This window comes from Anguilla rostrata, chromosome 7 (genome assembly GCF_018555375.3).
Source record: "Anguilla rostrata isolate EN2019 chromosome 7, ASM1855537v3, whole genome shotgun sequence".
Taxonomy (NCBI): Eukaryota; Metazoa; Chordata; class Actinopteri; order Anguilliformes; family Anguillidae; genus Anguilla; species Anguilla rostrata.
In genome coordinates this window covers 30,914,837-30,941,817 of record NC_057939.1, presented here as the reverse complement: position 1 = coordinate 30,941,817, position 26,981 = coordinate 30,914,837, and the positions used below count along the sequence as shown (strand labels likewise).

The 26,981-nt window shown below is 39.5% G+C and overlaps 1 protein-coding gene and 1 long non-coding RNA gene across 4 annotated transcripts in view; both read left to right on the top strand.

Annotated features, from left to right (window-relative positions):
* The window catches only part of si:ch211-203d1.3 (protein phosphatase Slingshot homolog 3), a 57,913-nt gene that overhangs the window by 5,700 nt on the left and 25,232 nt on the right, over window positions 1–26,981 (top strand). For 2 of the 3 annotated variants that reach the window (XM_064344063.1, XM_064344060.1), the window contains exons 2-5: window positions 1,088–1,220; window positions 16,699–16,736; window positions 22,387–22,567; window positions 22,884–22,999. In XM_064344063.1, coding sequence (XP_064200133.1) covers window positions 1,173–1,220; window positions 16,699–16,736; window positions 22,387–22,567; window positions 22,884–22,999 — 383 coding nt within the window. In that variant the 5' untranslated portion in view covers window positions 1,088–1,172. Of the gene's footprint in view, window positions 1–1,054; window positions 1,221–16,698; window positions 16,737–22,386; window positions 22,568–22,883; window positions 23,000–26,981 lie in introns of all 3 variants that reach the window. The other variant, XM_064344062.1, reaches the window with a different exon arrangement.
* LOC135259546 (uncharacterized) lies at window positions 1,227–6,028 on the top strand. Its single transcript, XR_010331312.1, has 2 exons — window positions 1,227–3,309; window positions 5,542–6,028. It is a non-coding gene; the product is annotated as an uncharacterized LOC135259546 (long non-coding RNA).

Here is a 26,981-nt window from a genome sequence, read left to right as displayed (position 1 = left end):
TATAATTGTGCCATCGTGGTAACACATTTCCACGCTTGTGGGTGAGGCACTCATGGCAGTAAAAAGAAATGTTATGAAAAACACGTTTTTAACATACACAAATGCAAAGTTACTCACACTTACAAAGCACTGTCTATAAGTCATTAATTCTAAATTTAGGCCTGCCATTAAAAGTGTTTAAATGACAAAGTTACAAGAATCAGTTCTGGCTATCTTGGGTTATACAAATTCAACAACCTGTATTCCAAAGCAATGTTGCCCAATGTTTCCTGAGTTGTTTCAAGTAACTTGGCCCTGTGTACAAGCATACAGTACATTAATGGGGCGAACATATGTGTGGATAGGTTTTTAAGATTCAGTATTTATTTAATAGGCCTTGATGTCAAATTTGTATATGTATTTATGCATGCATACCCCCCCCCCATAGTGTGAATGATTGTATGTTCCTTGGTGTAAAGGTCTGTTTGCAAATTTGTTACGTGCTGCTAGGTAATGTCCTCATGGGGAAAAGTATTCTACATAAGTGTGTATGTATTTATGTACAGTATTTATTTCACAATTGGTATTTATTATAAGTTGCAAATGTACAGGAACTTGTACATTTTGTAAAATGAACTTGACGACCAAGTAGAAACATATCCTTTCTGGAGGAATATTTGTGGTTATGTGTGGTCATTGTGGTTATTTCATTGTGGTTAACTCATTGTGTTGCTGTATAGATATGGGGCATGCTGCCCCGCCAGTGCGTAACTTGGCAGGATGGTGTACCTCCCATCCCAATTTAAGAGGACAGCACTTCTGATATTGCTTGTGTCGAAAGTGCTGCGACGGAAACAGTGATAGATTTACTTCGCAGTTACATCTGTCTAAAATGTAAACAAGTCAGAGATTCTTCATGGTTAAAAGAAATTTTGCGACAATGTCACTGATGGACAATGTGATAGACCAGACTGTGTGTCTTTGCTCATCACTGTATCAGATACTGTATGTGATCAGTTTGCATTTAGCTGACCTTGTGCTGCTGTAGCTCTTGGTGTCATGATTTTATTTTCAGTGGTTTGTGGGTCGTCTCTTTGTTCCTGGATAGCATCCCGGAGTGGGACTGAGGGGGGCGGGGGTGCCGTGTCTCCATACTAAGGCTATTGGCAGTAGCTCCAAGGAAAGCTGGAGTTATGGCTCTACTTACACTCCACAGAGCCCCCTCCATCAGCACGGCACCGGTAAGTCTTGAGCCCCTTTCCACCTTATGCACCTGTATCTGTTCTTTGTTGGCAGAAACTATATTTAGGGCATGCATGGACTCATACTTTTGTTTTTTTAATAAGGGTTTCCTGATTACAGCATGTTTAGTCTGCCAGCACCATGACCTGTTAGTCAGTTCTGGTATTTCAGTGACACAATTGAGGCTAAGTAGTCTGACCCAGGCAGAGCGTTAAAAGTGGTGTTTCACCCAGAACATGAACCAGCACTAAAGTTCTTTATGGACCTTCTTACTTGAGCAAACATTTTGGTCAATGGCTAAAACTCCTGGGGATTTTTGTCAGAGAAATGCAGTCTGAGCAGGAATTCCTGGAGTGTTCGTTGGTATAAAAAAAAACAAAAAACAAAAAAAAACAACATAAAACAGACTTCATCATTATTTTACAGAAGCATTTCCAACACACCATAGACAGTGTAGTAGCATTAGTCACAATTTTTTATGTGTGGCAGTTATTGATTGATGACACTCACAGAAAACCTATGCTCATCACAGCAAACCTAACCACTGTCTGAAGAGTATGAACTCACTCCTATAACACACCTCCCCCTCTCTTCTCTCTCTCTCTCTCTCTCTTACTCTCTCATTTCTTTTTCTGTTTTTCAAATTGAAATGTTATTTAAAATTTTAATTGTTTTCCTGGTCTATTCAGCTCTCCCAACACACCAAGCTGTGTTATGTGTGTGCACCATTCAAAAACATTAGGTCAGGCACTGAATTGAATGCTTGACTGAATTAACTTGTTTTTTTCTCCTTTTTTCTGCTTACCCTATCACTGCTCTTTTCCTCCGGTCCTGTCTTTCTGCTTTTCTGTCTGTCTGGACATGTCAGTTGCATATGAGGTAATATAACTGTCTCCATTTTCATCCTCTTTAAACCCTCATGTTGTCATGCCCCCACCCTCTCTCTCATTCTGTTTCTATCACTCATTAATATATGTCTCTTACTCTCCTGCTCTCTCATTCTGCCTCTCTGTCCCTTTCTCTTTTCTGTTGTCACATCTTTTGTTGTTCCACCTTACAGTATAGTGTTTTCCTGTGTGTTTGTCTTTATGGTCCAATTGATCACATTACAGTTACATCTGAGACACACATGTACTCTCTCTTTTGCTCTTGCTCTCTCTCTCAAAAGATTTATCAGCATGAAATCCAATACAGTAAAAGCTACTTACAAGGCAATTGTGGCAGTCAACATCAAATATAAGCAGGCACAGCAGTCACAAGCTCCAGAACAGGGTGAAAAGTGATGCCATAGATATTTACTTCACTGTTTTGTTAAAAAAAACATAAGAAGATTGAAGCAAAAGGATGAAGAATGAAAGGCAGCAGTGAAAAGCTATGATTGTAGCTGTAATTGCAAACTTGTGCTCACTCCACAGCCACTATTAATAGCACTGGACATACAAGAGGTTAGGGATGGTATAAAAGCTGCAACACCAAAGCTGCGTTCCACAAAAGCAGGACAGGAAGAAAAGGGGGCAGCAGCATGGTATAATGGTATCCTGACAGTTGTAGATTTGATTACTATGTGTGACACTGCCGTTGCACCTTTGAGCAAGGTTCTTATTTGAATTTCTCCACTACATATCCAACTTTATAAATGGATACTATGAGCCGGTATTGAATTGGTTCAGGTTCCTGATTGGTGAGAACTGAAATGCCAATTAGGTTTCTGGAGGAATGGCGCTGCTATCGGTATTTACATGTAATTCATTAATTACATCCACTTTAATTCATTCTAACATAGCTGAAGATGATGAATTTTTTTTTGCTTTGATTGTAAAAACAAAAATTTTCATGAAAACATTACTGTTTTTGGCTGGACTGCAACAGTGGGGCCAGCCCTACAAACGCGAATATCTGTGACTGAGTGATGAAGTTACACCATTGGTCGGCCGGAGAGGTCCAGCCGTATACTAGGTTTTGACCTGGTCTTGTTTAAAATGATGGTAGCCTATAATATGTTTCTATCTGACCATAATAATGACGTTCTAATATGCTACTACGTTCATTGTCTTTTTATGTTCTGTGCAGTTCCATCACAGTGGACAGGTTAACCTCTTAGCGCACAGCCCCTAAATTACTAAACTCAAACATTCGGTGCTACTGCAACCAAAGTGTGAGATGAAAACAGAAACGCGTTGTTTCAGTTTCATTAGTAGACGATACATGACAACTATGCCGAAAACGGAGTTTCGCAGCCCCACCATTGTCGCTCCCGTCGTTCATTTAACACACACCCCCTCCCTGCAGTCTCATCTAAAAAACACCCCCCACCCTTGACATAATGGACAATATTGTCTATCTTGGCATTCATAAAAATATTCTTTCACCACTAAAAAATCGTATTCCATCATAGCAACAAGATAAACCCGACAATAGCCCTAAGATATGCCTATACAGCAGTGAAAATGCTGCTCACTGAATAACGAAATAAACGAGAAAAAGTTTTTAAAAATGATACCATGTCATTCTACAGTCAATATCTGGGACTAAATATTGAATAAATATAAAACCTTACTGTTGGTTTTACGTGTAGAGATGTCCCTTTTGCGTGGTCATATATTGTCTTGGACAATCCGTTTGGGAAATATAGGCGCATCTGTGACGCCTGGGTATCTTCCAAAATAGCTGTGCGTAACACCACACCTGTTGTTTACGGCGTCGTCGCCCTTTTTAGTACAGTCTGACTAGATTTACAATTCATTTATTCGGTAGGCGAGAGTATAAGCTTTCTAACGATGTATAACATGTCTAATTCTGCTTTCGGAATAGCGTTTTATAGGTCAGCGTAACAGAAAATATTCTTAGCATAGCATTCACTTACGCAATCACACTGTTAGCAGACAAATACGATGCACCTAACGAAACATGTTCAAGGATATTTCGTAATTTCTTGGAAAATACTATTATTATTGAGGACTTCTGAACATAGCTAAGCCATATGTTTGCTGATAGACCTAGCTGACATCGTTTTCTGGAGCAAAACAGAAGCGAATAGAACAATATAATTGATACTGTCTCTCTGTCTCTATCTACTGAACATAGAGGAGATTTCACCATTGCTATGTAAGTATTATCGTTCAAAATATTTCGGTTATATACATTCTTTTTGAAATTGAGTATTTTTAAATAGGTTAGTGGTGTTATATAATGTAAATATTTCACACTGTAATGTAAGCGTTAGACGGAAGTGTAAGTTTTTGTGAAGCATGCAACAGTGATGACGTCAGAGCTGGAACATTGCCAAAACGTGGTGGACGGGTGAAAATTGTTTTCATGTTGTCTCATCCCCATACAAAAAAACATACGAGAGTACAGAGTATAGAAATACACACGAGTTCATTATTACACATTTAGGTACTGTACCGCATTGTGTGACAATGTTTTTGCATTATTTTTTTAATCTGATAGCAATGTTTCATCTTAAACCCTCATAAGGGGCTCATTTATATGCTTTATAATGGACAAAAAACATTTTATTCAATTTTGGAGAGATTTTGGATATGTTTCTGGACACCTAGCTATTTTAGACCACTGTACTGACTGAAAGCTTGTAATTCCCATTTGAAAATTATGCAACAGTGATTTTCTTGAGTCAAAACAGTTGATTTGTAGTGAAATACATGGATATGTTATGATTTATGGTGACGACATGGCTCAGGAGGTAAGACCGATTGTCTGGCAGTCGGAGGGTTGCCGGTTCAAACCCCGCCCTGGGCCTGTCGAAGTGTCCTTGAGCAAGACACCTAACCCCTAACTGCTCTGGCAAAATGAGAGGCATCAATTGTAAAGCGCTTTGGATAAAAGCGCTATATAAATGCAGTCCATTTACCATTTACCATTTACAGCAATGCATAATTTAGACATTTTGGATAGATTTGGAGATGCTGGGTACACTGCTTAGTTTTTGCTTCATACATCTATAGTAGTTCTACATATCCACCCTTTTTTATGAACTTGTGGTCAAGAAGTTTTTGACCTAGCACATGTATAGTTTAACCTCCTGCATATATTCAATCTCGCAGTATTTCATTGCGAACTTAAAAAGTGCAAATTTATTTTGGATTTTTTGTCAAAACAATTGCATTTGTGGCACTTTATTTCTTCCAAAATTATGAATATAAACTAATCTGTGTTAGTATTGTAAATTGTACAAATGTCTTGCTTCATTTAAGCCATTTTTCAAGTCTCTGTGGTGTTCACGTCTGGAGTTATAAAGCTTTAAATAGGGTACCCCCTAAATGGGCAAGGATTGGCAAAATTTGGCTTGTGCCTTAAGAGGTTAAAACACTTGAATGTGCGGGCCACTTTAAGCCCTTAAGTCGCACCGGCCCGTATTCAAGCTGGAGTGGGTTTATTTGCATTCATTTTTGCATTTGCGTTTTTTTTATGGTGAAATTTTCAATCAGTCTGGTTACACGATATATGGGTTGAAAGTGTTGAAACTCACGGTTCTATCTCTGTAAACTATTTTATGTTGCCAATGTTTTAGCGACAATGGTTCCTCATTTTGTAACATATGTGGTGACAAAACAAGCTTGGGGGTCCGCACCTTCTGTGTGTTTTGGTAATTCACAGACAACATGAATCACTGTAAAAGCAGTGTTTTTATCACGGCAAGAATCCAGCGAATGCAATCCACAGTAATTCTTAGTCCATAAATGTGCTAATTTGTAGAAGCATCAATAGATTGTTTCTTGTTTCCTTAGCAATTCCCCTGAGGAATTATCATTGTTGTCCATTTCACCATTAAAACATGCCAAAACTATTGTGTACATGTGAATATTATTACATACGGTTCAATAGACTCTCTGAAACAAAGTACACCTACAGGCTTCTCTGACTACTGGTCAAGCAGTCCCTCAGTATAGTCAGCGGGACCCACCATGTGCCAGCAAAGACTTGAGCTAGACAGTATAAGTTCTGCCCAGTACACAGCCAGCCAGTTGCAAGGTATGATAGTGACAACTGAAAAGCATTTTAGCTGATGAAATTGAATGTTTAATGATTTATAGTATGTTTGGCTTGCATGAAAGGACACATTGTTTCTCCTGCATAAACAAACCGTACGTTTTTCAGTAGGTAAGCTGAAAATGTTAAGCACTCGCAAGAAAAGTTTTTGAGGCTTTATGCCTGAAAATATTTTTTTTACAACAAAATTCATTTTGCTATTCCTAAATCTAAGCAGAAAACCCTTAATTTGGAGGCCTTGGAAGAAATCACTCATCTGAGTGAATATTTCTGTCACTTCCCATTTTATATCGGTGCACATCAAAAATATATTCTCTAAATATATTTATTATTCAGTACACTAATTAATAAGGAGTAGGCCTGTTTTTGAATAATAAATGTGGCATGTTAATTTATGGGACATGTTTGACATATTGATGGGGGTGGGGTATTTGACAGAAACATCAATTAATGGACCTCAGTAAATGGATTAGTGAACTAGTTAGTTAATGTAGTTATTTTCTACAATCTTCCAGACCTGCTGCTGCCAGAGGTGGCAAAGGGGAAAGCTGGAGATTGGTTGTGGGTGACAGGCAGGGGGCAAGTGAGCTAATTTCTGTTGAGGACAAACGTTTACATACACCTAGGCTAAAGATATTCAAACTCAGTTTTTCACAACTCTGCACATTTCATGTTACCATACATTTCTACTTTGTTCACATCAGAGGTAATTTTAAGACAATCGATTAGAGACAGATTTATTTCAGCTTTAATTCACTATATCAGAATTCCAGTGGGTCAAAAGTTTACATACACCAAGGTGACTGTCTCTTTGAACAGTCTGGAAGATTCTAGAAATTGATGTAATGAATTTTTAGAAGTTTCTGTTTGGCCAATTGTCATAATGAGGAGTTAATTGGGAGTTAATTGACACCTATGGCTGTATTTAAGGGCCTACCTTTTTGCCCTTGATACCATTCCAAGCAACTCAGCCAGGAACTTAAAACAATTGTGGACCTCCACAAGTCTGGTTCCTCCTTAGAAGCAATTTCCAAACAACTGAAGGTACCACGAGCAACTGTACAAAGAATTGTATGCAAATATACAAATCTTTGGACCACACAGACACTGCATCGTTCAGGAAGGAGGCACAAATTAACTCCCAGGGCTGAATGAACTTTGCTTCGAAAGGTTCAACTGAACCCCAAGACAACAACAAAGGAACTGGTGAAGGAGTTGGAGGCATCAGGTACCAAAGTATCTACATCCACCATTAAGAGAATCCTACATCGCCATAGCCTGAAAGGCTGTCGCACAAGGAAGAAGCCCTTACTCCAAAACCGGCATAAAAAAACCAGAATAAAATTTGCAGATGATGACCAGGACAAAGATCTAGCCTTTTGTAGGAGTGTTCTCTGGTCGGATGAAACAAAAATTGAATGATCAGCGCTATTTATGGAGGAAAAAGGGTGAGGCTTTTAATTTGAAGAACCATCCTAACTGTGAAGCACGGGGGTGGCCGCATCATCTTGTGGGGGTGTTTTCATGGAAAAGGGACTGGTGCACTTCAGAAAATGGATGGCATCATGAGGAACGAGGATTATCTAGAAATACTGAAGCAACACCTCAAGACATCAACCAGAAAGTTGGTCGCGACTGGGTCTTCCAGCAGGAGAATGATCCTAAGCATACTTCCAAAGTTGTAACAAACTAGATTAAATACCACAAAGTGAAAGTATTGGAGTGGCCATCACAAAGCCCTGACCTGGATCCCATAGAAAATTTGTGGACTGAACTGAAAAAGTGTGTCCGAGCAAAGAGGCCCACAAACCTGACTGAGTTACACCAGTTCTGTCAGGAGGAATGGGCAAAAATTCTGTAAAAGTGCCGCAAATGCAATTGTCTAGACAAAGAATCAAAAATGACAAAAATGAATTTGCTCTTTTTTAGTTTGCAGTGAAATACTGAGAGATTGCATATATACAGCAGGTTAAACTAAACATGTCCTGGATAAAAAACTCCTTGACCAGAAGTTCCTAAAATCCAAGGATGGATATGGTAGAACTACTAAAGAGCTATGAAGCAAAAACTAAGCAGTGTACCCAGTGTCTCCAAATCTATTCAAAATGTCTAAATTATGCATTGCTGTAAATCACAACATAATTACGTATTTCACTACAAATCAATTGTTTTGACTCAAGAAACTCACAGTTACATCATTTTCAAGTGAGAATTACCAGCTTTACGCCTGTACAGTGGTCTAAAATTTCTAAAGGTCCAGAAACTTATCCAAAATCTATCCAAAAATGCATAAAATGCTTTTTGTCCATTATAAAGCATATAAACAAGCCCCTTATGAAGGTTTAAGATTAAAAATTGATATTGGATTAAAAAATAATGCAAAAACACTGTCACACAATGCGGTACAGTACCTAAATGTGTAATAATGAACTCTTGTGTATTCTACAGTATGTAATGTTTTCTTGCATGGGGATGGGATGACATGAAAACAATATTCAACCGTCCACCATGTTCCAACCTTCACGTCATATCTGGTCCATCAAACACAAAAACTGCTAAGCTACTAACGAACGCTTACATTACAGTGTGAAATATCCTCATTATAAAATACCACTAACCTATTTAAAGACACTCAATTTCAAAAAGAATGTATATAACCAAAATATTTTGAGCAGTGATACTTACATAGCGATGATGAAATGTTATCTGTGTTAAGTAGATAGAGACAGAGACAGTAAGTCAGTCCAAACCTTCTTTCCTCTTTTATCTTTCCCCAGAAAATTATGTCAGCTAGGTCTATCAGCAAACATATGGCTCAACTCAGATGCCCTCAATAATAATAATATTTTCCAAGAAATTACGAAAATCATTGATATAGTTTCATTGGGTGCAGTGTCTTTCACAGCTACCACAGTGAATGCGTAAGTGAATGTGATTATGAGAAAACTTTCAGTTGCGCCCAGCCATAAAATACTATTCCAAAGGCAAACTTAGAAATTTTATACATCATTAGAAAGCTTATTCTGTCACTATTGGATCAATTAATTGTCGATCAAGCCAGACTGTACTAAAAAGGGCAACAAAACCGTAAATAACATGTGTGGTATTACGCACAGATATTTTGGAAGGTACCTAGGCATTGCAAATGCGCGTATATTTCACAAACGAATGATGCAAGACAACATATGACTGCCCAAACTCAAAAGGGACATCTCTATGTGTAAAACCAATGGTAAGGTTGTATATTTATTCGATATTTAGTCCTAGATATTGACTGTAGAATGGCATGGTATAATTACTTTTTAGATTTTCTTGTTCTTTTTGTTATTCAATGAGCAGCATTTTCTTTGCTGTTTTGTCATATCTTAGAGCTGTTGTTGGGTTTATCTTGTTGCTATGACAGAATACGATTTTTAGTGGTGAAAGAATATTTCTATGAATGCCCAGATAGACAATATTGTTCATTATGTCATGCGTGGGGGGTGTAGTTGCAGATGAGAATGCAGGGAGAGGGTGCTGGTTAAATGAACGGCCAGCGCGACAATGGTAGCGCTGCAAAACTTTGTATTCGGGACAGTTGCCGTGCATTGTCTACTAATGAAACTAGAACACAGTTTCTGTTTTCAATTCATAGTTTGGTTGCAGCAGCAATGAATGTCTGAGTTGAGCAATCTAGGCACGCTGGTGTGCCAACCACTAGGGATATTACGCTAAGAGGTTAAAGTCAAGTCAAAATTATATATAACAGTAAAATTCCATGTAAGGATTTATTTTCTACAGTACGTTTATTTAATTTATTTAATTTATTTTAATTATTTGTATCCATTTGAGGAATTTTTCAGTTACCTTGATTATTACTATGTTTTTTTCATTTTTTATTACCTACTATAATAGCCTATATACAATAACAACATCACTTAACACCAGCTCACCATGCAGTAGCATGCATGCCTAATAATAGACATAATTAAGGCTGGGTATTTGTCTCAGAAAATAGGTTAAAGTCATTCTGCATCATGGTAAGGTTCATGAAGAAGTGGCAGTGTTTATAAAAAACATTAATTAATTAAATTAATTGATCTGGCATGCAAAATGACTAAAATAACATACACAACATCAGCAGCAGCAGTAACAACTCTGTGAAGTTTCAAAAAAAATCTATAAAATGCATTGATAGACCATTGCAGATTTAATCACTTTGGTCCATCACTAACAGAAATCATGATTTTTTGCCTTTAAGAACGTGAAATGCATGCATTACTAAAGGGATAAAACGAGGTTTGGGCCACTGTGTGTCCGTTTTATTTCTTTAAAGTTTGTTTTGGTATAACATGGAAATCGTGGAAATGGGGAAAAAAAACAGGGAAAGGATTGGAACTGCCATAAATGGCAATAATCAGATAATCCCCCCCCCCCCCCAAACCTAGAGGACGCCCTCTTAAATTTGCCAAAATATAACAAACAAACTGCAGGACGATTACTTGTCCCGATTGGCTTCACTGACCCTATGCTGTAAATTCTGTCAGGATACGTAACACGAGATTCAGAATTGATTTCCCTCTTATTGACTGACTGATGTACAGTGTACTGTGCCAAAACATGGTCATCTATAGCATCTAAAAATTCATCCACACTTTTCTCCTGTCCTGTCATGAATTCCCAATTAATTAACCAATTAGAAGTCACCCATAATTATAGTTTCACCTTCCTGAGACTATAATTAAGCTTGTTTTATATTTTGAAAGGGCATTGTATTCACATGACTGTCTGAAGCTGGTAGCTAATAACATACATCTATATTAAGGGCCTTTTCATGTTCCCCTGAGCTTAATCCAAATATCCTCGCTAAGCCTGGCCAATTTTCCAGAATTTATTTCATATTATGATTTTCTTTCACGTAGACAGCCACACCCCACCTCTCTTACTGAATCTATCCTTCATAATTAATTTGTGCCCCTCTATATTATATTCATCCCTATCCCCTTCCCCAAGCCATGTCTCTATAATCCCAATTATGTCCCCCGCTATTCATAACAGTCTCCGGTTCCAAAAATTATTTTTTATACTTTTAGCTTTTAAACTCAGACATTTCAGACTACACATCTTCTCCTGCTCCCTGACTCCCCACTGCCCGAAACCATCTTTATTAAGATTTTATCAGTATTCTCACTATTATAGGTAGCCCTGTCAGTAGCCCTGTAAATAGTCCTGTGCTACCCTAAGCATGCGCTGGCCCAGTGCAGCAATACTTCTTCGGTTCAGGTGTACCCGTTTCCTACACCAAGTTTGTAGCCACGTGTTAAACCTCCAAATAAAGCTTTGCTTCCCTATGCTTGCACGTGGTATTAGCAGTATTCAAGAAAAGACTACCGTGGAGTTTTTGCGCCTAATTTTTTCTGCTAACTCCACAAATTTGTCCCGCAGACCCTCAAACTTACCTTTACCTATGTCATTGGCCCCTACATGAACCACGACCACTGGATCCCTCCCTGCTCAGGCCTTGTCTGAACGCTCCAGGAGATCTCCAATTGGGCAGCAAGCAGGCAACACACTGTACAAGATTCCTTGTAACATGAACAGACTATGCTGTCTACCCCTCTAATAATTGTCCCCCACTATCACACACTCCCTTTTCCTGGAAGATGTGGCCATCTGGGTGCCCTGAGGTGCATCAGTCCTCCCACACTTAGGGTCAAGTGCCTGGTCCAAATCCTGCAAGGGCATGGAATCGGTTGGACACCCCAACCTCTGGAGATGCCGCCCCTGTGTTGTATGCTTGCCCTTTTCTGGCTTACGCCCTACTGTCACCCAACTCTCTCACCCTGCTCTGGAGTCTCCCTCCTTCCCGGCTGTGGTATGCGCACCAGTTCCTAAAAGGACACGCTGCTCAGTTCCTGGTACTCAACCAATTGTGAACTGTTCTGTCCAGTGAACTGCCTTCAGGATCAAGGGCCTTTCTCTTGAGGTGCTCAATGAACTGGCAACGGTGGCAAACTAACTCACTCTGGAAATCACTTTCCTCACAATTATGCTGCAACCCTCACAAAGTTTTGGCCACATTTTAACCCCCTATCGTTAGTAGAGTAAGTTACTGCTGAGATGAAGACACCTAGATTACAACTAAAAACACACAAGGTGGCTTTGAACAGCTTGCAGCTGAAAAGAGAGGAAAAACATGCCACTTATAACTATCTACCGTTAATTAATAGCACAAAAAAGAACGACCAAGTGCGTAATCAATTGGGTTATAATCAGGGTGTAAAATTAACTTTTTTATGCACTAGCCACTGTGTCTGGTAGATTCTCAACTTCTACCAGCCACTGAGCTGAAAATTGGTGGGGTGCAAAACTTCCCTTTAAACTAATCATTGATCTCAACCTGTTTTCATTAATTTTCCTTTATTATCAAGCGTGCCAAGGATCAGACTAATCAAATGGAAAGTAGCCTAACACACAGCATCTTCATACTGTGTTAGGGGGATTAAATCATAAATTCCATCTGTCTGTTAAAAATCCATTTAAATCACCAAGTAGTCTACACTTAACAAACAAGATACACCAGTCTGTTATCTACTGTGTTAGCTTACATTACATTACAGGCATTTGGCAGACGCTCTTATCCAGAGCGACGTACAACAAAGTGTATAACCATAACCAGGAACAAGTATGACGAAACCCCTAGAGAGAAGTACCGGTCCAAGTGCAGGGAACAACCGCATAGAAACAGCTGCCTAGTTACAACCCTAAGCTTACAGTCATTTACAGGGGGGTAGGGAGGGATGGGGAGAGGTGCAGCCTGAAGAGCTGAGTCTTCAGTCGTCGTTTGAAATGGGTCAGTGTCTCAGCTGTTCCGACCTCCACAGGGAGGTCATTCCACCATCGTGGGGCCAGAACAGACAGGAGACGTGTTCTGGAAGTGCAGGTGCGAAGAGGGGGAGGTGCTAGGCGTCCTGAGGTAGCAGAACAGAATAACCAGCAAAAACAAAACCTGAACTTCAAGATTGTTTACTATCTACGCATTGCAGATATTTGCCATGAATACGAGTGTGGAGAAGGAAGTGCATGTATCCGCAAATAATGTTGATTCAAAATGTGCACAATTTCGTACTGCAAATGAAAATAAATGTAGGCTACAAGGCCTAGGCTACTCGGTAAAACTGCCTATTTGGGGAGAGCTGGCTATATATGGTAGTATTGAGTAGCCTATTTTTTGGATTAATTGTATTGATACTCAAGGAAAATCAGGGGAAGTTTCTGCCACTGCTTAGTGATTAAAACAAATTTTTCTAAATCACATTTATCATTTAATCTCCCTAACACAATGCAAAGAATCTGAGTGTCACTTTCCAATTGATTAGTCAGATAGTTTGCATGCTTGTTAATCACTGAAAATTAATTAAACAATATGATATCAATGATTAGTTTAATGGAAAGTTTTCAGCTCACCAGTCGGGAGGAATACTTTTTGTTAGACCCCTCGAACACCTGATCATGTCGCCACTTCTCATTGAAATATTGTCTCGGGGCCGTGACACGAGATGGGTTGCCAGGTTACTGCCATGTAAATAACGCGATAACACAGTACACACAAAGTTTGGGCATCCGCCACTGTGGTGTGTGAGCCTCACTAATTTATCAGCCACTCCGCAAAATCACCTGCATTTGGCGGGTGGTGGGTGTTAATTTTACACCCTGGTCATAATCAACTAATATCTTAGCTAGCTTTTACTAGCTTGTTTTTTAAGAGGCAATAACTGGAAGAAAAAACAACACTTATACTATCAAGGTAATGTTTTATTTATATCTGAGGACAAAATAGAACCAAAATTTATACAGAAATTGCATAAACTACAGTTAACTTTAGCAACTTAACAATGGAGACAAACTGTTTAATGACAGCTAGATTTGCTCCTGACAGCAAAAAACCACAAAAAACATGTCAGCAAGAAGGTGACCAATTAGCTTACCGTCTTCTAGCCGAGTGCTTAACGAAGTAAAAAAGTGGAAAATTCCCTCTCTGTCCCCTAATGGCAACAAAGGTTTTCACCTCAGGAGCAAAACCATCTAACCTTGCTTATAGTATGGGTTTTAAAAACTCGAACTAATGGCAAATACATATTTGAAACCACAATACCATCCTCCAACTAACAAACTTTTCCTAACACCGACTCTTTCACACTCCCTGTCTCCACAAAAAAGGGAAGTACATACCGGGCACAATCAGTGGAGCAAGAGCAATCCAGCAAAGCAATCCAGTCCTAGACAAGGAATGACACAGGAGAGAACTGAAAAATGTCACAGGGCTGTCACCAAGTTTGTAGTGAAAGACTTACAGCCCTTCAGTACAGAGGAGTCCAATTGGTTTAGGTATATTCTTGACAGGCAATACCAAGTGATTTGTTAGCTAATGTATTGAAATTTCTTATAAATTGCAGTGATCATAATATTGGCAAGCCATACTTTTTCTAAAACGTAAACCATGTGCTGTTACTAAAACATGGAAATATGAGTATGGCCCATGGAATGCTGCGTGTTTGGAAAGCAGGACATTTAAAAATATGCGTTTTACACTAATTCACTTACCTTCTGATAAAAAATAACTACACTACGTGGCCAAAAGTATGTGGACACCTGAAAATGATACCCAGATTTGTCCATCAGATTGCCAGATAGTGAAACATGATTCAGCACAGAGAATGCACTTCCACTGCTCCAGAGTCCAATGGCAGTGTGCTTTACACCACTCCAGCTGACGTTTGGCATTGCGCATGCTGATCTTAGGCTAGTGTGCGTTTGCTCGGCTATGGAAACCCATTTCATGAAGCTCCCAACGAACAGTTCTTGTGCTGATGTTGCTTCCAGCAGCAGTCTGGAACTCTGTAGTGAGTGTTGCAACCGAGGACAAATGATCTTTACGCACTACGTGCTTCAGCACTCGGCGGTCCTGTTCTGTGAGCTTGTTTGACTACTGCTTCACGGCTGAGCTGTTTCCACTTCGAAATCACAGCACTTACAGTTGACCAGGGCAGCTCCAGCAGGGCAGAAATCTGACTTGTTGGTGGCATCCTATAACAGTGCCACATTGAAAGTCACTGAACTCTTCAGTACGACTCATTCTATAGTCAATGTTTGTCTATGGAGATTGCATGGCTGTATTCTTAATTTTCTGGACCTGTTAGCAATGGGTGTGGCTGGTGTGGCTGAAGTAGCCAATCCCACTAATTAGAAGGGGAGTCCACATACTTTTGGCCCTGTTGTGAATTTTTACTAACTCACAATAATAACACAATAAATGTCATTCATAAATGTATTATGACACTTGTAACAGAGGTGGGATGAAATAGCTGGATGAGTGGGAAGCTAAAATAAATGACTTTGGTGTTCTGATAAAAAAGGAATTTTTGCCACACAGGCTAATATTATTATTAAAAGCATAGCAATATCTGTTTTAATTTACTCATGGTGAGCAAGCTACACTATATGACAAAAAAGTACCAGGGCACCCTTGATCTTGGGCTGTTCTGCATGGTTTGGGCTCACCCATTTATTTCCAGTAAAGGCAATTCTTAATGCTACAATCCCACTTTAGAAGATTATGTGCTTCCTGAACAGTTTGGGGAAGGTTATTTCTTGTTTCAACACGACAATGTCCCCAGGCGCACAGTGAGGTCCATATAGAAATGGTTTTGTTGAGAACGATGAGGAAGAACTTGACTGGCCTACACAGAGCCCTGACCTCAACCCCATCCAACACCTTTAGCATCAATTGGAAAGCCAACTGCGAACCAGGCCTAATCACTCAATCAGTGCCCAAACTAACTAATGCTCTTCTGGCTGAAAGGAAACAAATCCCAGCAGCAATTCTCCAACATCTAGTATAAAGCCTTCCCAAGAAGAGTGAAGGTTGTTATAGCAGCAAAGGGTGGACCAACTCCATATGAATGCCCATAATTATAGATGAGATCCTGGATGGCAGATATCCACATACGTTTGGCCATGTAGTGGAGCTTGACATGTCATTTTCAACTTTCCGTTCAAATTAGGCACTTGCTCTTGAATCTCACAATTCTACGCTGTGTGAATGATCCCATAAACAACACAATGTCAGACACTGATTGGCTCAAAGAAACAGGAAACAATTATTTTGTTGTGGTTATATCAGATTGGGTCATCTTCTATTGTAATCATAAAAAACCTTGGAAAATCTGCTTTTATGGAATGCAGTGCTTTTTCTTTAGGCTTTTTCTGCGTACAAAATGCAGAATCCTGCGTTAACGGCACCACTACTCTGGGACTCCTTAATTTTGGGAGTACAAAATGGTGATTTTGAGGATGTGGGTTTGTTCTATGGCTCTTTTACTTTCTCTCTTTCTTTATTTCTCTGTTTTAATATTGTAACTATTTATGATTTCATATATTAGATGTAATCATTTAAGGTTACCTCATATTTTTCCTGATTTCTTGTAGGATGAAAGTGTTCCGAGGAGAGGGCGACTACAGAAACGGTACGTCATTGCGATGTCACTTATGACTCTCTGAAATGAGATAAATTAATACCATTGTATTCAGGAATGAGGAATGCTTTCCTTTATAGTCTAAGTGGTCATTGAGCCACAACTGTTTTTTTGGTTGTTTTTCATGATTATTTTGTGCTGAATATGGGTTGCTGTGGTGCTCAGTCGATAAAAAACGGTGTAAAGGTGTTTGCCGTTCACGGGTTACCAGTTACCAAGTTTGTCAGTTTTATCAAAGATAACTGGCTCTCCTGTGGCACTGAGTGGCCTGTAGCAAGGCTTGAAAACAAAATGTTTTCTTTCTGTTTTGTTCCTCCTGCAGCATAATTTTCCTGAAGCCGTCAGAACGAAATGAAAAACCAATTTTTTTCCTTTGCTCCCACTTTGAAAACATTGAAACCAACCTATTAGCCTTAGTCTCAAAACCTATTATATTTGTGACCATGTTTTCAAACATAATAATAAACATGGGTAAAGTGAAGAGTTGTTCTTATTTGTACAGCAATCAGTCTGAGATATACATGGCTTTTGACTGTTGTATTAATCACTACTGCCTACATGAAGCCTCCCACCCCATCACCACTCACCTCGGTTTAGAAAAAGAACCTCCCTCTATTGATGATAAAACACAGTGAGCAGTCAATATCACACTGTGTTAGCACTGAATAACTTGGCATGGGTAATACAGCACCATGACAAAATAACCACGTTAGAATTGCTTTGATGTAGGGAAATGACAGGGGATAATCCTGTCGGAAGAGACGCAACTCTCAAATCACTCACAGCAGTGCAAATAATTGAATCAACTCCAGGCATTTACAAGATGTAAGTAACTGAAATTCAGGCTTTATAAACTGCATTACTCACATCCAACAATTGACACAAACATAAACGGACAGTAATGTCAACATTATTCATGTTGAGAGAGAAGAATTGGCATCGCTTGCACTAACAAATCCACTGAGAATCCACAGTGGCTTAACATTAAAAATGAAATTACACACTATATGAGCAAAAGTATCTGGACACCCCTTGGTCTGGGACTGTTTCATGGTTTGGGCAAGGCCCTTTAGTTCCAGTGAAGGCAAATCTTAATGGTACAGCGTACAATGACATTCTAGACGATTCTGTGCTTCCCCAACAGTTTGGGAAAGTTTCTTTCCTGTTTCAACATGACAATGCCCCCGGACACACAGCGAGGTTCATATAGAAATGGTTTTGTTGAGAACGATGTGGAAGAACTTGAATGGCCTGCACTGAGCCCTGACCTCAACCTCATCCAACAACTTTGGGATCAGTTGGAAATCCAACTGTGAGCCAGGCCTAATCGCACCAAGTTGACTGTCTCTTTAAACAGTCTGGAAGATTACAGAAATTGATGTAATGACTTTATAGAAGCTTCTGATTGGCTAATTTTCATACTTAGGAGTTAATTTGGGAGTTAACTGGCACCAGCGGCTGTATTTAAGGGCCTACCTTTAGAGCCACTGCCTTTTTGCCCTTGATACGATGGGAAAATCCACGCAACTCAGCCAAGACGGTTCCTCCTTAAGAGCAATTTCCAAACAACTGAAGGTACCGTGAGCATCTGTACAAACAATTGTATGCAAATATAAAAATCTTGGGACCACACAGACACTGCATCGTTCAGGAAAGAGGCACAAATTAACTCCTTGGGCTGAATGAACTTTGGTCTGAAAGGTTCAACTGAACCCCAAGACAACAACAATGGAACTGGTGAAGGAGTTGGAGGCATCAGGTACTAAAGTATCTACATCCACCATTAAGAGAATCCTACATCGCCATGGCCTGAAAGGCTGTGGTGCAAGGAAGAAGCCCCTACTCAAAGATTGGCATAAAAAAGCCAGAATGAAGTTTGCAGGTGTTCATCAGGACAAAGACCTAGCCTTTTGTAGGTGTGTTCTCTGGTCGGATGAAACAAAAATTGAACTGTTTGACCATAATGATCAGCGCTATGTATGGAGGAAAAAGGGTGAGGCTTTTAATCTGAAGGATACCATCCCAACTGTGAAGCATGCATCATCTTGTGGGGGTGTTTTGCTGGAAAATTGTGCACTTCAGAAAATGGATGGCATCATGAGGAAGGAGGATTATTTATACATACTGAAGCAACGCCTCAAGATATCAGCTAGAAAGTTAAAACTGGGTCGCAACAACAAAGTGAAGGTATTGGAGTGGCCATCACAAAGCCCTGACCTGAATCCCATAGAAAATGTGTGGACTGAACTGAATAAGCATGTCTGAGCAAGGAGGCCCACAAACCTGACTAAGTTGTCAGGTGGAATGGGCAAAAATTCTGGAAAAGTATTGTGAGAAGCTTGTGAAAGGTAACCCCAAGCATTTGATTCAAATTAAGCAATTGAAAGGCAATGCCACCAAATACTAACAAAGTGTATGTAAACATTTGACCTGCTGAAAATCTGATATAGTACATAAAAGTTGAAATAAATCTGTCTCTTAGCTATTATTTTGAAATGACCTCTTATGGAAATAAAGTAGATACCCTAATTGACTTCACACAGGAAATGTATGGTAACATGAAATGTGTGGAGTTGTGAAAAATTGAGTTTAGCCCCAACTGTATGTTAGAGTCGTGTTCATTTAACTAACATTCATGTACAAGCAAATAACTGAACTTGATTTCCCGTTTTAAATAGCTGAGTTTGTCTGTAGGATATGAGCCAGAAAACATAAATTGTAGGCAATCTAGGTAGGATGCTGTGTGTGATAATAACCAACCTAAATACACGCAATTTAGGCTAAATATCTTGTATAATTGGGGAAATTTATGGTAAGTTCACCACTGTCTCTGCTTTCTGTAGTTTGGATAGTGTCAGATTCTGTGGAATGGGCTTTCAATCTCTATGGGCATGAGCATGACGATGTTACACAGAAATGTGAAAACAATTCTGCGCTTACATACATCAATGTATCCTTTGAGTTTGAAGCCATTTTGCTTTTCTCCTACAATATTAGTGGCTCTTTCCAATCATTATTTTATCCATCCTTGGACTCTTTCCAATTGCTTTGCATCCTTACCTCACTCAGCTTCACAAATGAGGATGCAAGGAAAGGATTTGAGGAAATGAGGAATAGAGGAAATGTGAATTAGGCAAATGATACATCCATGCTCAGTCTAGTATCAGATCAGGAGAGGTGGATCCATAGGTCAATCATTTAAATGTCACGCACTTCAAAATAATACTTCTACAAAGAATGCACTCGTGTTTCCTTGCTCAAGCATCCTTCGGGAGCCTCTTAGTTCCTTCAAACCGCTCCTAGCTACTACTAGGTCATTTAACAGGTTGGAACCCCTTAGTGCACATGCCAAATCTGGCCAATCCTTGCCCATTTAGGGGGTACCCCATTTAAAGCTCTATAACTCCAGATGTGAACACCTCAGAAACTTAAAAAATGGCTTAAATGAAGCAAGACATTTGTACCATTTATAGTACTAACTTAGATTAGTTTATATTCATAATTTTGGAAGAAATGAAGTGCCACAAATGCAATTGTCTAGGCAAAAAATCTGCAAAAATGAATTTGCTCTTTTTTAGTTTGCAATGAAATATCGAGAGAGTGCATATATACAGCATATTAAACTATACATGTCTTGGATCAAAAACTTCTTGACCACAAGTTCATAAAATCTAAGGGTGGATATGTAGAACTACTAAAGATCTATGAAGCAAAAACTAAGCAGTGTACCCAGCGTCTCCAAATCTATCCAAAATGTCTAAATTATACATTGCTATAAATCACAACATATTGACATATTTCACTACAAATCAACCGTTTTGACTCAAGAAACTCACTGTTGCATCATTTTCAAGTGGGAATTACAAGCTTTCCATCAGTACAGCGGTGTAATATATCTAGGGGTCCAGAAACATATCCAGAATCTCTCCAAAAATGAATAAAATGCTTTTTGTCCATTATAAAGCGTATAAATGAGCCCCTTATGAAGGTTTAAGATGAAACATTGATATCAGATTAAAAAATAATGCAAAAATATTGTCACACAATATGGTACAGTACCTAAATGTGTAATAATTAACTCTCATATGTATTTCTCTACTCTGTACTCTTGTATGTTTTCTTGGGGATGTATGGGGATGGGATGGCATGAAAACTATTTTCAACCGTCCAACACTAAACTACCAACGCTTACATTACATTGTGAAATATCCTCATTATAAAATACCACTAACCTATTTAAAAACACTCAATTTAAAAATAACGTATATAACCGAAATATTTTGAGCAGTAAATATAATAATATAATAAGCAAATAATATATGATTAAATCTTATTATATTATCTTATCTGTGTTCAGTAGATAGAGACAGAGACAATGAATCAATGGACTGCATTTATATAGCACTTTTATCCAATGTGCTTTACTATTGATGCATCCCATTCACCCATTCACACACACACTCATACACCAACGGTGAAAGGCTGCCATGCAAGATACCAATCAGCTCGTTGGTCGCTCGCCCCTGAATCAATGATACAGTTTTCTCTGCTTCTGTCTTACTCCAGAAAACAATGTCAGCTTGGTCTGTCCGCAAACATATGGCTAGCTATGCTTAGAAGTCCTCAATAATAATAGTGTTTTCCAATAAATTACGAAAAATTGTTGACAACATTTCGTCAGGTGCAGTGTCTTTTACTGCTACCACACAGTAAATGCATAAGTGAATGCGATGATGAGAAAATCATAAACTTTCGGTTACGCTGAACTATAAAACGCTATTCCAAAAGCACAATTAGACTTGTTATAGATCGCTAGAATGCTTGTACTCTTACCTACTGAATAAATGAATTGTCAGTCAAGCCAGACTTTACTAAATAGGTTGACAATGCCGTAAACAATATGCATGGTATTACGCACAGCTATTTTGGAAGGTACCCAGGCGTCCCAAATGCACGTATATTTTACAAACAGATTGTTTCAGACAATATTTGACCACTCAGTCTCAAAAGGGACTACGTGTAAAACCAATGGTAAGGTTGTATATTTATTCAATATTTAGTCCCAGATATTGACTGTAGAATGACATGGTATAATTTTTGAAAACTTTGTCTTGTTTATTTTGTTATTCAGTGAGCAGCGTTTTCACTGCTGTATTGGCATATCTTAGGGCTATTGTCAGGTTTATCTTGTTGCTATGACGGAATATGATTTTTGAGTGGTGAAAGAATATTTTTATGAATGCCTACATACAAAATATTGTCCGTTATGTCATGGGTGGGGGTGTAGTTGTAGATGAGACTGCAGGGAGGGGGTGCTTGTTAAATGAATGACCAGAGCGACAGTGTTGGTGCTGCGAAACTCCATATTCGCCATAGTTGTCGTGTATCGTCTACTAATGAAACTGAAACAAAGCATTTCTGTTTTTAACTCATACTTTGGTTGCAGGAGCAATGAATGTCTAAGTTGAGCAGTCTAGGCATGTCGGCATGCTGACCACTAGGGGGATCACGCTAAGAGGTTAAAGATGGCAGACCTCGATTGATTGAAAAGAGCCTCTTTATTTAGCAGTAATCACCATGATCACGGCTGTCTGTGATTAATTGTAAAGGATTGTGTTGTGTTCCTTGACTGTGTTTGCAGGGAGAGTTTTGCTTTGGTGAAAGGTGTGGTGCTCTTGCTGGAAGAGGGGGAACAGACAGGCGATGACACCGTGCTCACTGTATGCAAGCCCTCACCATCAGTGGGAGGGCAGTCCGATGTGCAGCACAGGCACCTCCACGCCATGGTGTCTCTGCTACGGCCCGAGGACACCCTCAAAATGGTGAGAACTTTTCTGAAAGTTTCACTCTTTTTAGCGTTCAGTGTTTCAGTGATTATATGCTCTTTATGACATAACGGATATTACTTTGGGAGTGCTGGCAGGTAACCCGTACTGCTGTTGTCCTGTCTCTCTTTTTATTCTGCTTCATGGTCAATGTTTTGTCATCCAACCCAATTCATTCTCCCCATCCCTCCATCTCCATCACTCAATTCTAATTCACAGTGCTTTATTAGCAGGAAATACATTTGAAAATGTTCAGATACATGAATGATTTCTCATTCTTTCTCTCTGTTCACTCCCCCCCTCTCTCTCTTAGGCCGTGCGTTTGGAGTCAGTAAGCCTGGTCAGGGTCAGGTACCTCCTGATCATTTCGACTCTGTGCAATAAATATGAGAGCATTTTGTTGGGTGTGGACTTTCCCAGCAAAGACAGGTGTGTGCAACTGCATTCTTTACACTCGCATTGTGAAACTGCCGAAATTCAGGGAAATTCTGAAATGCACAGTGTCACACGCTGTGACACCCCTGGGAGTGAGATGCGGCAGTTTCGGGTTTACACCATTACTTGCTGCATGGAGAGAGAGAGAGAGTGCACCCACACCAACACGAAAACAAATGAAGAAACACCTTCACCCTTCCCCCTCACAGGTTCCGAGCAAAAATAATTACCTAAAACAACAAAAAAAAAACATTTTGGAAGAATGGTGTTCCATCCCAGTAGAGTTCTAGAGACTTGTAGAATCTGAAGTATGCCAAGGCGCATTGAAGCTGTTCTCTGGTGGCTCATGGTGGCCCAGCAGCTCACTACTTTATGTTGGTTTTTCCTTTAATTTGTCACCCATCTGAATGTGATCTCTCAGTATTTAATTTCAAAACGAACAACTTCATTTTTGCATTATCGCCAAAGTAATTGCATTTTGTTGCATTTTATTTCTACCTAAATTATTAATGTCATCTAATCTAAGTTAGTATTGTAAATTGTACCACTGTTGCTCCAGTTGAACCATTTTCCAAGTCACTGTGATGCTCTGGAGTTATAAATAGAACACCCCATATATGGGTGAGCATTGTCCAGATTTTGCATCTGCGCAAAAGGGTTAAGGTTAATATGAGAAACGGTGGTCCCTATCAGCATTTTTAGCAATCCATACATATTCTCATTTGCAATACAAGTCACAGGAAGACAAATGGCCATTAGGAAAGCTATGTTGGAAACTGAAGTGATGTTCATGCAGTTGTACTTAAGGAATGTTCATGTTCCAAGTCTAAGAGTTGATATTGTTAGAGGGGCCATATTAATATTATGAAATGAAATGTATATACATGATGTTGATTTTTTCATCTCGTTCGTTTACAGTGCCTTTGGAAAGTATTCAGACCCCTACATTTTTTCCACATTTTGTTGCATTACAGTGTTATTCTAAAATTGATTAAATTCATTTTTATTCTCATCAATCTACACACAATACCCTATAATGATAAAGTGAAAACAGGTTTTTACATTTTTTTGCAAATTTATTCAAAATAAAAAACTTAAATATCACATTTACATAAGTATTCAGACCCTTTGCTATGACACTCAAAATTGAGCTCAGGTGCACCCTGTTTCCAATGATCATACTTGAGATGTTTCTACAACTTGATCGGAGTCCACCTGTGGTGAATTAAATTGATTGGACATGATTTGGAAAGGCACACACCTGTCTATATAAGGTCTCACAGTTGACAGTGCATGTCAGAGCAAGAACCAAGCCATCAAGTTAAAGGAATTGTCCGTAGACGTCTGAGACAGGATTGTGTCAGGGTACATATCTGGGGAAGGGTACATTTCTGCAGCATTGAAGGTCCCAAAGAACACAGTGGCCTCCATCATTCTTAAATGGAAGAAGTTTGGAACCACCAGGACTCTTCCTAGATCTGGCTGCCTGGCCAAACAGAGCGATCGGGAGAGAAGGGCCTTAGTCAGGGAGGTGACTAAGAACCCGATGGCCACTCTGACAGAGCTCCAGAGTTCCTCTGTGGAGATGGGAGAACCATATAGAAGGACAGCCATCTCTGCAGCACTCCACCAATCAGGCCTTTATGGTAGAGTGGCCAGATGGAAGCCACTTCTCTGTAAAAAGCCCACTTGCAGTTTGCCAAAAGGCACCTAAAGGACTCTCAGACCATGAGAAACAAGATTCTCAGGTGTGATGAAACCAAGATTGAACTCTTTGGCCAGAATGCCAAGCGTCATGTCGGGAAGAAACTAGGCATCACTCATCACCTGGCCAATACCATCCCTACAGTGAAGCATGGTGGTGGCAGCATCATGCTGTTGGGATGTTTTTCAGCAGCAGAAACTGGGAGACTAGTCAGGATCGAGGGAAAGGTGAAAGGAGCAAAGAACAGCGATATCCTTGATGAAAACGTCTACCAGAGTGCTCAGGACCTAGGACTCGGGCAAAGGTTCACCTTCCAACAGGACAATGACCCTAAGCACACAGCCAAGACAATGCAAGAGTGGCTTTGGGACAAATCTGTGAATGTCCTTGAGTGGCCCAGCCAGAGCCCGGACTTGAACCCGATCGAACATCTCTGGACCGACCTGAAAATAGCTCTGCAGCAACGCTCCCCAATCCAATCCGACAGAGCTTGAGAGGCTCTGCAGAGGAGAATGGGAGAAATACTCCAAATATAGGTGTGCCAAGCTTGCAGCGTCATACCCACTAAGACTCAAGGCTGTAATCGCTGCCAAAGGCGCCTCAACAAAGTACTGAGTAAAGGGTCTGGGCTGCGTTTCCCAGAGCCTCCTTAGCGCTACATGCGTCGTAAGGTCTACCTTAAGGTCTTCCTTTAGTTGTCGAGCTATTTCCCAGAGCTTCTTTCGCTAAGGTATACTTTCTGAAAGGTATACCTTTAGAAGGGTGGTCTGAGGCACTCATAGCTGTCCCTTAGCGATGTGCTCCGCTCATCCTATCAAAGTTTTAGCCTTATTAGGCCAACATTTTTTCAAATCGACAGTTGTACTACAGTGCACATCTAGTAGCCTACATCTGTATGCACAAATGACATAGATAGTTTAATATTAACTTTATGAATATTAATTATCCAAAGAACGTCGCTGTGCATAGCACATCATGAGAATGTTGTCGTTTCACCTGTCTATTCCCATCACGGTGGTAATAAAGTACAGGGCCTATCCATAATACTAATCAAAATGGTGAAAAAAATAAGCTTATAGCCTTTTACGTAGTGGAGTTAACTGAGGATATGGCTTTTCTGACTGCATACCCTGTAGAAATTTGTTTGTTTGTTTGTGAGTCAATGATCAAACTGACTTGAAACAAACCGCCGGTTTATTAAGAATATAAAACCTGTGTGAGCAAAGCCGACATTGAGTGAGTCTACTTGCATGACCAAACTAGACGGAACTAGAGCACATTGATTGGCCTAGCCATAAACACACATACAGGTACGTTGGCTCATAACGAACAAACAGGACAATCATTTAACCAAATGATCTACATCCCTTTCCTTTAGCTCACACCTCCTATATAAAACAAAATAGCACTGGGTAAATATCAACATCACAGAACATTTCTTTCTTACCATGTTGTTTTACGATTTTCAGTAAACAACGCAATACTGATATTCTTGGTTAAACTTAAGACTATCCAACAGCAAATCAAGGTGGATGAACATCAGAACATCACTTTAACAGATAGGCCTAGCATACCCGGTAAGAATTCATCATGATCAATTTCCACAGACGCGCTTTGCCTTTCATCTACGATCATTTTTGCACTGTAGAGAAAAGGCAGCGGGAATCAGTGGATATGCTGCTACAGTTGCCTATATATTGTGTGACAAAAACAAATGAACATTAGACCTTTGTTTCAATAAGAACAAAATAGTTCACCCATATGTAGCCTATATCCTTTTTCCTGGGCTTCCAAGAAGTCCCAGACTATGGCTCATATGTCCCGATTGACGCTCTTTATTTTATCTTTTGTAGCCTTTGTATTTATTGAAACTATCACAAGGTCTCGTCTTGACTCTTAAAGAGATTAGCAGATGATCTTTAGTACCTTAGCTTCCTCTTCTGCAATATTAGATTGGTGTAAAATGATTATGACAACACTTGTTATATTAAAACGTCATTCATTCATAAGCCTTTCCAAGTGAGACAATCGATTCGCGTGGCATCGATTGACACGCTTGTCAGCATGACAGTGAAGGACAGCTCCAACTTACGACGTACCTTTGAAACTGTCCCTTAGGCAACTGCTAAGGTATAGCCTGGGAAACACTCGCAGAGAAGCGAGCTCCTTTTGAAAGGTATACCTTAGAAACCTTTGTAGAATGTTAAGGTACATTGAAACACCGCAGCCCTGAATACTTATGTAAATGTGATAATTAAGTTTTTCATTTTT